This window comes from Bradysia coprophila, chromosome III (genome assembly GCF_014529535.1).
Source record: "Bradysia coprophila strain Holo2 chromosome III, BU_Bcop_v1, whole genome shotgun sequence".
Lineage (NCBI taxonomy): Eukaryota > Metazoa > Arthropoda > Insecta > Diptera > Sciaridae > Bradysia > Bradysia coprophila.
The window spans coordinates 4,889,422-4,903,325 of NC_050736.1; the positions used below are offsets into that span (position 1 = coordinate 4,889,422).

General features: G+C 36.9%; 4 protein-coding genes and 1 long non-coding RNA gene across 8 annotated transcripts; 3 read left to right on the forward strand and 2 right to left on the reverse strand.

The window, feature by feature from the left end:
• The first annotated feature begins 2,076 nt into the window (after nucleotides 1–2,076).
• On the forward strand, nucleotides 2,077–3,867 carry LOC119079283. Its single transcript, XR_005088149.1, has 2 exons — nucleotides 2,077–2,141; nucleotides 3,750–3,867. It is a non-coding gene; the product is annotated as an uncharacterized LOC119079283 (long non-coding RNA).
• An 880-nt stretch (nucleotides 3,868–4,747) lies between these two features.
• LOC119079288 (reticulon-4-interacting protein 1 homolog, mitochondrial-like) lies at nucleotides 4,748–6,497 on the reverse strand. The gene is made up of 5 exons (XM_037187081.1): nucleotides 5,947–6,497; nucleotides 5,743–5,881; nucleotides 5,428–5,590; nucleotides 5,091–5,367; nucleotides 4,748–4,998 (listed from the first exon to the last, which is right to left on the reverse strand). Exons 1-5 carry the CDS (start codon nucleotides 6,358–6,360, stop codon nucleotides 4,882–4,884), a joined length of 1,110 nt encoding a protein of 369 aa, XP_037042976.1. The 5' UTR covers nucleotides 6,361–6,497; the 3' UTR covers nucleotides 4,748–4,881.
• An 818-nt stretch (nucleotides 6,498–7,315) lies between these two features.
• On the forward strand, nucleotides 7,316–8,577 carry LOC119079299 (salivary glue protein Sgs-3-like). Of its 2 annotated transcripts, XM_037187098.1 has the most exons (3): nucleotides 7,316–7,803; nucleotides 8,220–8,256; nucleotides 8,287–8,577. In XM_037187098.1, the coding sequence occupies exons 1-3, from the start codon at nucleotides 7,729–7,731 to the stop codon at nucleotides 8,559–8,561; spliced, it is 387 nt and encodes a 128-aa protein (XP_037042993.1). In that variant the 5' UTR covers nucleotides 7,316–7,728; the 3' UTR covers nucleotides 8,562–8,577. The 2 variants fall into 2 exon arrangements, with proteins under 2 accessions (XP_037042993.1, XP_037042986.1); XM_037187091.1 differs by having other exon boundaries at nucleotides 8,220–8,577.
• Nucleotides 8,578–8,814: 237 nt separating this feature from the next.
• Nucleotides 8,815–11,886, forward strand: LOC119079312 (chitooligosaccharidolytic beta-N-acetylglucosaminidase). 3 transcript variants are annotated; one of them, XM_037187110.1, is made up of 7 exons: nucleotides 8,815–9,130; nucleotides 9,656–9,744; nucleotides 9,805–10,315; nucleotides 10,382–10,490; nucleotides 10,550–10,698; nucleotides 10,760–11,546; nucleotides 11,606–11,886. In XM_037187110.1, the coding sequence occupies exons 2-7, from the start codon at nucleotides 9,671–9,673 to the stop codon at nucleotides 11,764–11,766; spliced, it is 1,791 nt and encodes a 596-aa protein (XP_037043005.1). In that variant the 5' UTR covers nucleotides 8,815–9,130; nucleotides 9,656–9,670; the 3' UTR covers nucleotides 11,767–11,886. The 3 variants fall into 3 exon arrangements, with proteins under 3 accessions (XP_037043005.1, XP_037043013.1, XP_037043020.1); XM_037187118.1 differs by having other exon boundaries at nucleotides 8,842–9,138; XM_037187125.1 differs by lacking the exon at nucleotides 8,815–9,130 and adding an exon at nucleotides 9,294–9,426.
• On the reverse strand, nucleotides 11,786–13,192 carry LOC119079333 (general transcription factor IIE subunit 2). The gene is made up of 5 exons (XM_037187156.1): nucleotides 13,017–13,192; nucleotides 12,865–12,948; nucleotides 12,638–12,800; nucleotides 12,278–12,568; nucleotides 11,786–12,218 (listed from the first exon to the last, which is right to left on the reverse strand). Exons 1-5 carry the CDS (start codon nucleotides 13,076–13,078, stop codon nucleotides 11,946–11,948), a joined length of 873 nt encoding a protein of 290 aa, XP_037043051.1. The 5' UTR covers nucleotides 13,079–13,192; the 3' UTR covers nucleotides 11,786–11,945.
• Nucleotides 13,193–13,904: the final 712 nt, after the last annotated feature.

Below are 13,904 nucleotides of genomic sequence, written 5' to 3' on the forward strand. Positions count from 1 at the left end.
ATTCTGGAAAATTTTGGAAAATATTAGCAAATTTTGGCAAATTTGAGGAAATTTGGAAAATTCAATTTCCCAAAAATAGGCCCTGGTGGCACAATTTTTTTTTTGTATCGCGTGATGTAACAATTTGGCATAGCGTTGGACCGTAGCCCCAAGAAGGACTCAAAGTGCCGTTAGACAAAGTCAAAATAGAATTTCTTTTCATAAGGCAACAATAGAAATATAAGGGCCATAATTTCAATTTCAATTTTCCATAAGGGTCATAAATTGCTTGGAAATTCAATTTTACAAAATGTCACGAGCGACGGAGTTAGATGTATCATAACCAATAATTGCTTGAAATATGATGAAAAATCCATTTTCCATTCAATGTGAAATAGCGCCGAATAAACCGACCCTTGAAGGTCGGTTTATTCGGCGGTACATTTCAGTTGATGGAAAATTGTTTTTTTTTTGTATTTTCAATCATTGACTAGCCTATTAGATGTATCATAACCAATAATTGCTTGAAATATGATGAAAAATCCATTTTCCATTCAATGTGAAATAGCGCCGAATAAACCGACCTTGGAAGGTCGGTTTATTCGGCGGTACATTTCAGGTCCGGACTTTCGTTCTCGGGCTCGGATATTTCATTTCTGCTCAACTCGCAGAACCACAGCTTCTTCTTATAATTTTTCTGACTTTTCCAGTGTTTAAGATTTTTTTGTTTCATTCAGAAAATTTCGTGCAATTTTCGATAACAATTAATGTAACAATCCTTAGTTACAGACATGCCTTTTATTATAAAAATTGAAAACTTAAAATTCATTCTGTTGTTCCAATTCTTCGCGCTCATCATCGGACCCTAGCCTTAACCATAGCATTAAAAAATGGTCACATCAAATTTCAAAGTTGTGTTGTTTGAAGGAGGGATTTAGGTTTTTAGCTTTGAATTTATTGTCGTACATCATTTGCTATCGACAACAACGACAAAAATCAATAATCTAAACAAGTGAAATGAAAGATTTTGTGCGAATCTATCGAAAATATTCAGATCAAATCAAGTATTAGATTCGATTACTGATGGCCTAATGTTATTGGGCTAATGATATGCTTGTCCGTCTGTGAAACTTAAATGTTTGACGATTTTGATAATAAATTTCGACGTAAGGAGTTGTTAATTAAGTTTTAAAATAAGAAAATTAATTGTTTTAAGTGTTGGTAATTACACCGTTGATACTGTGTCGATACGAATGGAAAAGACTATAAAAAACTAATTTTTTATTGATTTGTACTCGTATTTATTTTCTCGTTGTGAATCTTCCAAATCAAAAGTTACTTTAAAAATGTTGAAAAATGTTGAAAAATGAACACAAAAATCTCAAGATATATTTTGGATGAAAGAAATTATTTTTATTTTCGAAATAAATATTTTTATCACATCTTTGAATTTTCAGACTCAGTAGCCATTCGTCGATGCTCAAATAGAAAACTTGAAATCGTTGTCATAAAAAAAAATCTAAAAAGAGAATCGTTTTTAAAACGAAACTATTATACACGCATTTAGTTATCGAAATTATCAAAAACTAAATTTGAGAATTTCGATTTTTTTTGTTGTTGATAATTTAGACAATTGAATTATCGAAATTAGGCCCTGCGCAGTATTGATAATCAAGGCATATTAGAGAGGTCCAAAATCGTATGGGAAAAATACAAGTTTCGAGAAAGTTGGTGGACTCGGGAAAAAGGAACCTCTATGACCCACTGATAAAAAATGTATATGGGGCCGATGCGATCCGAATTCGTTTAGGGGTCGCGCAACTAAGAGTAATTATACCTAGAGAGGAGATTTCGAACAAAATTACGTAAAATATGTGGTCCCAACATCAAATACGAAATTTGTATTGGTATGTGTGTTTGCCCTCTTAATTAAGAGGGCAAATTGAACTATCAAAAGCGAACGCATACATGTATTGGTGTAAAATTATACGAAATGTGTATCTTATACAAACTGATGTTGGGACCACATTTCGTCTCGTACAAACTTCCTCTCTAGGTATAATTACTCTAAGTCGCGCAATGACGAAATATGTGAAAAACCACGAAAAGAGGGTTAAAGAAAAATTGAACGTAACTAACTGATGCTGAGGTCACTTGTTAAGGTGAGTTGGTTTATTTCACTTTAGAATAGTCCAAAGAGACCGATTTAATGATTTCTAAGTCGTATCTCTCAAGTAAGTCAAAATAGCCCAACCTGTTCACCCTGTCTTTGGGCTTTTCCGAAACATTTATGGGTTGTACATCAGATGTACTTATTTCTTAAGAGGGCTTACGGCACAAGCTTTCATTGAAAAAAGAAATTTTTTCGAAAACAATATTTGGAGGATATATAGAAATCCCAACAAAAATCTCTTCGAGAAAAGTGTGACGCAGTCTTTGAAATACAATTTCTAAAATGAATGATATCGCTAGAGTTGACGCTTTCAGCTTCGTTACGCAAAAATTAAATTTTACACCCAATTAGTTCAAACAAGCTGGCTTAGGTTTTCTCATCATCTGCCAAATAATTTTTACAAAAAAAAAAATTAGACTGGTAACAACCAAAATTTTACCAAAAAAATCTGCATCGCAAAGTGGCAAATGTTCAGGAACAGACCAGCAAGAAAATTTATCTGCCACATGCGACGCAGATTTTTTTGGTAACATTTTAGTTGTTACCAGTCTAAATTTTTTTTTTTGTAAAAATTATTTGGCAGATGATGGGAAAACCTAAGCCAGCTTGTTTGAACTAATTGGGTGTAAAATTTAATTTTTGCGTAACGAAGCTGAAAGCGTCAACTCTAGCGATATCATTCATTTTAGAAATTGTATTTCAAAGACTGCGTCACACTTTTCTCGAAGAGATTTTTGTTGGGATATCAGTCGTCACCATTCAAGAAATACCTCTAAAAACATAATTGACCCACCCATTTCCAACTTTCGACATTTTTCACATATGCCCCTCTGTTCTAATCGTAAAACTCTGAGACTTTGCCGAAGAAAGTAATTCTCTATCTCTCATAACCCAAAAAAATATTAGTCCTTTCATCCTACGCTCGAGTAGCTCAAAATTTGGTCACTCTAATCACTCTAGCTCAAACGAATCTTCCCCGATTTTTTTTATTTATTTTTTTGTTCGAATCGTGTTACGAATACCTTTCATTTGATGGGTCGCACGCCTCTGTAGGTTTCAATACAGCTAAGCTATAGCCGAAAACGCGTTCCCGACCCTCGAAAACCACACTCAGAAACCACTTCGAGGCCAATAAAACAAAATTCTGGTTTTTCCTGGGGTAATGGCGTATCACATTTTCATTTTTATGCCCACCCTGAGGTTCCTGCAAAATTTCATGGAGATTGGCTGACTAGTTTCCGAGATCGACCGTCGATAGATAGACAGATAGACAGATAGAAACATACAGAGTAAGTTGAAAGATTTTGATTGTTTGGAAAACGTTAATTTGGTGCATTTTCTATCAAAATGACCAACTTCAAAACGATGAATCTCCGGCAATTTTAAAGTTACATAGTCGAGTGATAGCTCGTTTTGCTCGTATTTGAAGCGCGAATAAGATAGAATAGGATTTGTGGCGATACAGGCCAAAGGAAAGAAACTTAAATTCTCGCCTATATATAGTTGCCAAGTCTCAAAAAAATTTCTTCGTTCTTTTTTTGGAAGTTAAACTGCGTCAAGTCCTCCGACATGATCGATTTTAGTGCAACAATGTCAGGGTCGTGAACTCAGGCAAATTTCAAATGACTTTTGCGACAAGGCGCCAACTCGAGACTTGTTGTGTGTGGGCTCGTTTGACAGCACCTGTCATTACCTTTACAACGACACCTAACACTTAACTGAAAAAGTAACTAAGCATGACTTAGCATTACTTGGAAATTATCTGTGGATTTTTGTCTCTATCGATGAAAACAACGCATTTTTGTTGCTTTTGCATCTAAACTAAGTTGTCTGGACCAAAAAATGTTGATAATGTCGCTAAAACATTTTTTCCATAGAAAGTAATGGAAAAAATCGAAAAAATGTATGGAAAATCACAGCGTTTTTTCACATATTTCGTCCTTGAGCGACCCATAAACCAACTCGGATCGCATCGGCCCCATATATAATTTTTATCAGGAGGCCATAAAGGTTTGTTGTCTGCCAACTTCATCGACACTTTTATTTTTTGGACCGCCCTAATGCATATTATCGGGAATTTCGTTTACTGAAAATTGTCGAAATTTATCATCTAAATCTTTCGAAAATTTACAGAGACTTACCAAGGTAAATTCAGAAAATGTTTGGTAAGTTTCGGGCAATTTTAGTTAATAGAATTCTCCATAACATGCCCCTTAGAATAGAATTTTTTATTTTTTTTCGCAAAGATTGTTTTTACAATTTAATTATTACAAATCCTCCTTCTTAAAACATTTTATTGGACAACGTTATTTACAAAGTAGACCACCTCTATCATCGTTTGTACTTATTAACAGAAATATTTGGAGTAAAAATGGCCAGATCTTACAATTCCTTTCGTGGGCACATTTTTGAATATTTTATTGAATGTGTTTAAAATGCGAACGGGTTTCTGTTCCTGTTTATAACGTAGATCCTACCTCTCCCATCTAAGTCGATTTTTCATAAATCATTGTTTGGTTTCTGATGCTATAAGAATTCTATTTTTCCAGAATCAGCCGATGTCTTATTTAATTTTATAAAATTAAATCTTAGTCCATTGAACGACAAGTGTATTTATTGCAACCTCTTTAAACATGAAAAAACAACAACAAAATAATTTCACTTAATCCAAATAATCCTAACACTGCACATGAAAAACACAAACGATTTAAGTGCAATTCTTTGCCAAGTTACTTATCCTCAATAATTTCAACTACAATCTTTCCTCTTAAGTGACCCTTCTGAACTCTTTCATATGCCTGTTGCATTTCGGAAAATTTATAGACCTGCTCGACATTCGGTTTTATCTGAAATTTACAATAAAATGTCGAAGATAAGAAGATGCTTGGAGGATCTCAGCTCATCTATTTTGAAACATTTTCCTTTAAATTGAACTAACCTTTTTCTGCTGAACAAGATCGACAATTTCTTTGAATCCATCCAGATGGGGAGTGAACATACCCCATCTGATCGTTACACCGTGCCTTAATTTTGAGTTGACATTCAAACTAGCCAAATCCCATCCCGTTTTAAGGCCTCCAAGTACTAATCCGTAATTGTCCAAATTGTGTATGCCGTGAAAGTTTAACAAAATAAATTGACAGCCGCGACGGCCGTACTTGATGAAATTGGCACTCTTTTCCAAGCCACCAGATAAATCCAAAATGCAATCATACCTGATAGCAAAAGAGTATGTAACTTATCGCAGCAAAAAAGCGTTTATTCTTTACACTTACGGTCCATGCGATTCCACTTCTTTTTCTACATCATCACTCTTGTAGTCAACGACAAAATCAGCTCCGAGTTCCAGGAGTGTTGCCAATGATGTCGCACTACATGTTGTTGTGATTTTAGCTCCTATACTCGATAAATACTGTATTGCCACTGTTCCGACACCACCTACAGTGACACTATGAGAAATTCAATTCGGACGATTTTCGTATGCAGTTGCGTTACTAGATAAGGATCTTGACCACGATTCAGTGGGACATAAAAAAATATCCAGAATTCACAACCGACTCGGGAATTACAAAAAAAAAATTAAAAATCACCTGAGCCTCCCAAAACAAGGAAGTTTTTGTCCTTCAAGTCTGTTAATCCAGCATTTCTTATGACGCTCCATGTTGTCAGTGCACCAAACGTAATCGAAGCGGCTTCAGAAAATTTCAAGAAATCTGGTTTCAGATGGACCTACAACGTTATTACGATTAGTTGTCTTCAAGAGGTAACACGAACTCATGAACTATTCAACTTACCCAATTCTTATCGACAACAGTATACTCAGCATGACTTCCTTTATGTGTAACAACAACAAAACCGTAAACCTTATCCCCCACCTTAAATTCGGTCACATCTTTTCCTATGCGTTCAACAGTCCCTGCAATATCTCGACCTAAAGTTATTGGAAATTCCTCCCCTCGATTGCATAAAACACTGAGTGTCCAACGACCTTTTGCCTTCTCTCTCAATATCTGAATGGCCTTTGATCCATAGCCCCTCACCATAAAACAATCTATCGGGTTGATTGAAGTCGCATGAACTTTGATTAATAATTCGTCGGGTCTCGTTATTTCTGGCATTGGTGTTTGTGAATTTAGTTGAAGATGGGAGGAAATATCAGTCCCGAACGAATTTAGCTGCCATGCTTTCATGGTATCGGATGTAGACATAATTGAAGTTTAACGTTCCACTATACTAATTCACAAAGTGGGCAGGTAGTTGTACAAATTCAAAACTTTAATAACAATTCGAGTACTCGAGTAACGAAAAACTCAGACCTGATTCTATTGCGCATACACTTTGTCATGTAACTTTCGCTGTCACTGTCACTGTCAATGTTGTAAGATAAGATAGTATATGTTGAAATATCATTGTATAGTCATCGATCTTTCAGACAAACGGAAAAGAGATTAAAGTCTCTGAACAACGTAGGAAGCTCTTACGTTCTAAATGTGGTCTAAAACCACTGGTCGTACGTAGTCTAATAAAGCAACCTATTAAAACTGCTTAGATTAATGATATACATATACGGTTGCAGTCTGTTAAACTTTTTTCGAAAAGGAATTTTACCTTTGCTGACTTGAGCAGTATTTATGTTGCGTGCGAAGATGTTTGATGTCGAACATAAATTTCTGATACAGTGAGTAATAGTAGATTACGTCCTATTTTCCAAGGTAAAGACAACGTTCTTTACAACAAAAGCTTCGAACGTTTCAGTGGAGAATGTAGGGATGAAAATGATAATTTTCTTTTCTAATTTTCACCACGCAGGCGAGAAAATAGCATGTTCCATCGTTGAACAAATATCTGGTACTAATCGCCACTTCTTCACTAAATGATCGAAATAACAATTGATCTTCTGTTGACGAGATCTTGCAAAGTGAGATAAAATGTTAAATCTAATGAAGTAATAGATTTTGTGTTTAATTCTAATGTATACTTCGAACGAAAGAAATACTGGATGATTTAATTGTTAAACTTATACGCATTCCATATTTAAATGTTGCTACAAATTTTGTTAGACGCCTAAAAATTAGAATCCTCTCAATGCCAAAGTCACTTTCAAAGATGTTTGCTTTGCACTCTATTCTACGTAAATTGTGACTTGTAACTTGGCTTACGCTTGATTGCTAGCACGCGCACAATTCCATTGGTCCCTTCCAACACTGCGTACATCATCATTTTTAAAATGGAAACGAATTGCGTAAAATTTTTAATGATCATCGGTGTTTGTTGTGGTTTTTGACCTGTTCCAACGCTCAAGCGGACATTCATAAAAATTTGTGGTGTGAAGGAGTTGACGCAAATACCTATTCGAAACGAAACCGATTGTAGAGTTTGGATACGATGTAATAGACCGAATAGTTCTCCTTCAACAGGATTTTGCACGAATCCTTCTTATTTCAGTGTAGAGCCGCAAAAGTGCACATCTGAAAGGGCTGCCAATTGTTTTGTTTGTCCAGATACGACATCGACTTCCTTACACTCAGTTGCAAATTCTTGTAGTCGGTTTATTCGTTGCAACGGTGGCTTCAGAGATGTCGTGTGGCATTGGTATGGGCTTTAATCCCGAAACTGATAAATGCGAACCGGGATTTTATCGAACATGCCGTGTGAGTATATCATTATTTGTTTACGTATGCTACGATGTGATACTACGGAAGAATCTGTTTCCAAAACAGGACTGGCCCATCTAGGCTACACACAACTAATTTGTAAGAAAACCAAAAATTCGGGAATTGCCCGAATTAACACTCCGGGAATGATTTGACTTAATTGCCCACGTAAAAAATCCCAATTTCGTATCTAAGCATCTTTTCTTGAAATAACACCCAAATTGGCAGAAATCGGAGACAATTAGAGTAACAGCAATAACAGCCTAAATGCAAAATTAGGATTTTTACGTGGGAAAAACACTATTCAAATTTAAAATTTCTTTATAATGGCCTTATTTTTACCGTACCATTTCAGTTTCACGAGGAAAAATAGGTCAAAAAATAATTTGTCTTCCCTTTCTTATAAAAAATATGCATTAACTACGGCACCTATTACCGAGCCAAGTACTGGTACACCAACTTCTGATACACCAACTTCTAATCCACCGACTTCTGATCCACCGACTTCTGATCCACCGACTTCTGATACACCAACTTCTGATACACCGACTTCAGATACATCGACTTCTGATACACCGACTACTGATACACCGACTACTGATACACCGATTTCAACGACTACAATAATACCACCCACTGACGACCCAAGTGAAGAAATTCCGAGCGCTGATACAACTTTAAGTACAGCCACTCCATTAATTCCCACCCATGGAATCCCATTACATTGGCAACTTGTACATAGGACTTCAACATAAAGGTCGTCAAGCATTAAGTCAGAAGACCCTATTACGATAATGACTAGCTCACCAAATACAGTACACGAATACTACCACAGTGGATCAGCAATTTTAAATCAAATCTTAAGTTTGCATGAAATGTTCGCATAATTTTGATGGACTAGCTGCGATAACCAAATAAATGAGAATTTCAAATATTTATGCGCAAATATTTTTATTGTCTAATCCTACCGACAGTATAAAATTCCTTGGGTATGAAAATGTCAAAAACCTCTCTCTATTATGCATTTTGATGTCATATAGCTTTCATATACTGTCTGACTTACACACCAAAATTTAGGTAGATAAATAACATCCCGAAACAAGTTCTTTCTCGGCCGAAATTTGCTAATTATACCTAAGTTTTGGAGACGTTTCGAATAAATTTCAATAGTTTATTTGTTCGATAAAGAGTATTGCTATGTTAAGAAAATATATAAGTGAGTGGTTGTTGACGGTATTGATTTAGTTTAAGTGAAGCAATGCTATTGTGTGTATCTCGTTGTTTGTGATTAGTTATTTACTCGTGAATAGAATAATAAAAGACGGTAAGAAGGTCTACATTGTCACGAACAACTATATTACTGGAAGCTTAAAAACCTGACTCTTGAATCGATCGGAAATCTTTTTACTTTTAATGTGCAACCGGACCTTGACGACGCAATTTCTTTAATCTTGATTGTCTTTACTATTCAATTTATTCTGTATTATATTTCAATTTAGTTATCTGGATGCATTTTTGTCTCCGTACATGTACCAGTCTTTGAGAAGACCTAGGTACTTTAATGATTGTCGAATTAAAGTTTTGAAATCGGTCTTTATTTAGAGCAAAGCGTTACCATAAGTACGTGTCCGACCAGCATTTTTTATTTATTTAATTCGTTAATTCGTATTACTGTGAACCCAATTGAGTCAATCGTTCAACGACAGACCATTTGATCGATCAAACAAATTCGTTGACTCAGGTTTCTAGGGCAATTTTTTTAACAAAATAATTTTTTTGTTTTGTAAGCGATTTCCACGGTCAATTTATTACATTCATGTTTAACCTCTCGTATTTCTCTATTGGACAGCTCAACGCATCAACGATGCTGTACACAACGTTCCTCGTTTTGACAATATTTATAATCGTTCACACAAATGCCGTCCAAGATGTAAACGAGTAGGTAAATCTCCTGTTAATTTATGATCCTCTACTTAGTCGAGTTCCTTACATCAATAGGCCAGTGTGGGGCTACGAATGCCTGAACAGTCGATGCGTTAAAACGCGCATCAACACAGTTTCAACAACCGAAGCAGTAAGTCTGCAAGTGTGCAAAATCTTTTGTGGAACCGACATCGGAACGTTGTGGCCGAAACCAACCGGTTCGGTGAATTTGAAAAATGTTATGGCCAAAATTGATGTTAATTCGGTAGTGCTAAGTGCCTCAAATTATAAGGACCAAAAACGTTTTTGGGACGAGAATAGGGATCGACTGATCCAGCAAATAAAATCAAAAATTCCGCATAATGTTAAAAATGATGGCGGTAAAAGAGTTCGTATCGATATTTTGGTTGAAAGTAACGATGCCATACTCACCATGAACACCAACGAAAGCTACAAAATTGTGACTGTCGATAGAGGTGATGATATCGACGTTAAAATTGAATCACCTTCCATTTATGGAGCTAGACATGGACTGGAAACGCTATCGCAAATGGTAGTGTTTGATGACATTCGCAGGGAATTACAAGTTAGACTTCATGTAACTTTGTCGAAGGAAGTGAGGTACTGATTTTTGTGTCTCATTCAATTACAGATCGTTGCGGACTTTGACATTATTGATGAACCCGTATTCAAGCATCGTGGATTGCTTTTAGATACTTCACGTAACTACTTTTCCGTTGGATCAATCAAGCGTACAATTGGTACTAGTTTTGAGTCTATGAAGTCTCCGCTCATATTTTCATGATTTCTCTATCTCTAGATGGCATGGGCATGGTTAAACTCAATACATTCCATTGGCACATCACGGACTCGCAGAGTTTTCCACTAGTACTCAAATCTCATCCAGAATTATCCCGACTTGGTGCCTATTCGATTGATAAAGTGTACACTGCAGAGGACATCAGTGAGGTACGAACAAAATCATTCGAAGTTTTCTACAATCCAATAAAAATAACCCAAAAATTTTTAGATTCTCGACTACGCTCAAGTGCGAGGTGTTCGCGTAATACCCGAATTCGATGCTCCGGCACATGTGGGTGAAGGCTGGCAAGGTAAAAACTTGACAGTCTGTTTTAACGCTCAACCATGGCAAAAGTATTGTGTGGAACCACCGTGCGGCCAGTTGGATCCGTCAAAGGATGAGCTGTACACGGTACTAGAGGACATTTATCGGGAAATTATGGAAATATTTAGATATCCGGACGTGTTTCACATGGGTGGCGATGAAGTTTCTCACTCGTGCTGGAATACCAGCACTGAACTGAAAGCTTGGATGACGAAACAGGGCTGGGGCCATGAAGAAGGCGATTTCATGAAGCTATGGGGCCATTTCCAGAACAATGCTCTGGAACGGGTCGACAAAGTAACGAAGAACAGATTACCAATCGTAATGTGGACATCCAGATTGACAGACATTCCATACGTGGACGAATACTTGGACAATTCTCGGTACATCATTCAGATATGGACTACCGGTGGGGACATTAAAATTCAGGACTTACTTCAACGCGGTTACAATCTGATTTTGTCCAATTACGATGCATTATACTTCGACTGTGGCTATGGCTCTTGGGTGGGTGAAGGAACGAATTGGTGTTCGCCGTACATTGGATGGGAAAAAGTGTACAAAAATGATCTTGGCATCATTGCCGGTCCGTACAAGTCACAGATTTTGGGAGGTGAAGCCGCTTTGTGGTCGGAACAGGCCGATGAACAGGTTTTAGATGGTCGCTTTTGGCCTCGCGCTAGTGCTTTAGGTAAGCGTTTTTTTTTTGTTGTACACGTTCGGGCGGATTAAACTGTATTTCACTTTTAGCTGAAAGATTGTGGTCCGATCCGACTATTTCGTGGAGAGATGCCGAACCTCGCATGTTGGTTCATCGCGATCGTTTAGTGGAAAATGGAATAGCTGCCGAAGGTTTACAGCCGAAATGGTGTATGCAACACGAAGGCGATTGTCCACTTTATACGAACTAATGTCTAACGATCGCTGCAGTTATAGTTCAATGCTCAATTTTATTTCTTAGAAAATGCAAATATTACTCTACAGGTGCTGACATTTGTTTAAGATTTTTTAATTAAACGTTTTTTCTACAACCAACTGCAGTTGTATCTTCAGATGCGGCTAACAAAGCTCCAGAAATACATAACAACCATTACGAACTAGTCGGTGCGATTTTGGCACCCTCCTGCGTTATCGTATTGTCTTCGTATACTTCCAAAATGTCAGTCAAATGTTCGTTGTCTCTGGGCTTCTTGAATTGCCGTTTCTTTTGCTGAGGTTTCTTTCGTTTCGGTATTAAAGGCTTCTTAGGGCCATGATCTTGCATTGATCGAATCCCTTGCTTCTCCAAATACTCATCAATCTTTCCATCATCCATTGCATCCACAGCAACTGATCTCCATAATTTTTGAAATTCTTCGTCCACCTACAAAGAACACGTACAAATTTCGAGTATAAATTTTGAGGACTGAGGTGCAAACGAACCGTTAAATTAGCTGATCGATCGTTGTAGAACAAGACTTTCTTCTTATCGATAGGTCGTGTTATGTAAACAATTTCATTGGCACGATTTTTGAGCGCCTTTTCGCAGTGAGGAAGTGACTCTTGTACTTCTTCCAACAGGACACCGCCCAATCCCTTTAAGTCTTGCTGTTTCAACAATCGCAATAAGCTTTTGCCATCTTTTATTTTGTAGACCGGTTTGAATGCGAATCTGGATCCATCGGGCGATACTTCGATTTTCGGATTATTTTGCAGGGCTTCGGTTTGCAGCCACTGAGAAAATTTTATTTCAAAAAAATGATTTCGGTTTGTTGACGTCTGTACTGGACAGGCAAGGCTTACAGTTTTAACGGAAGTTCCAATGTCTAACTGATTTGTTTCATCTAAAATATCTTCAATTGTTAACGGATGATCGTCACCGTCCTGGTGGCGATTTTTCATATGTTTCACGATTTTAGCGAGTACACCAAATCTGTATTGGGAGCTTCCTGTCATTGACTTGTAACTGAAACGAATTGAATCAAATCATTGCTGGGCAATCGGATGTCACTTGGGCATTCAATCATTACTTGGAGCTGTCTATTTTGTTGACAGGACGTGCTTTAGGTTTGGGAGGTTCCTTCATGGGCTCAGGTCGGTTCTTTTTCTCCACGCTATCAAAATATATAAACAAAATGAGTTTCCTTCAGAATTAGAATGAAAAAAAAGTAAAATCATTTACGTTGGCGTAGCAATCGCCCGTTTTTTGAACGCCTCCCGTTCTCGTAATAGAGCTGGATCCATTTTTGATTGTTTTCGGAATTAACCTCCTGCTTTAAATTGAATTAAATGTGAAATTGCTGAATCAAGTTAGGAAGAAACTATCCTTTCCACTAATCACAGGAAAAACTGTCAACAAAATAAATTGAAGTGTCAAATCCGTCAAATCAGTGCTGCTAGTTTTTATTTGTACAACACTGCTGCAGCCAGCTGACTGGTGAGTGGCAGTTGGAGTCGTTATTAAAAATTTGATTTTGAACGTGAGACATTTTCAACACAAATGGATTTTCATCCGTTGTTTAGAAATTGAAGAATATTCTAATATGGAACAAAATACAATTCTTCAGCGATTGTATACAGTGTGTGGGGAACAACTGTGCAAACATCATGTCCCACATTTTTCCATTTCCATTAATACGGTGTTTAAGTAGAGTAACATGGAAAATCAACTCGGGGTCTGCTGTCATCGATAATACAAAATAATCTGACAGCAGACCCCGAGATGGAACAATAGGTTGTCGGTTCGCCATCTCTCTTACTTAAACACTCTATAGGAGCAGCCGATTGTCAATCAGTCTCTGTTTTCCGTAGATTTTACACTCAAGAAATGATATGGTAGCGCTGTCAATTTTAAACATGTTTTAGGTGCTGAACATCACTATGTCACCTATCGAGTATGACTCTGTGGTATTTTCCAAGGTAGATATAGTTGGGGATGTAATGTCGTTCAGACGCGTTAGATGAATAGACGAATAGCACGTTAGTTCGATGCCAATTACACCTGTTTTTAAATGGTTGACTATAACTTAGTGGTCCACAAAATATTGTGTCTATCTCAAAACAGATGTCC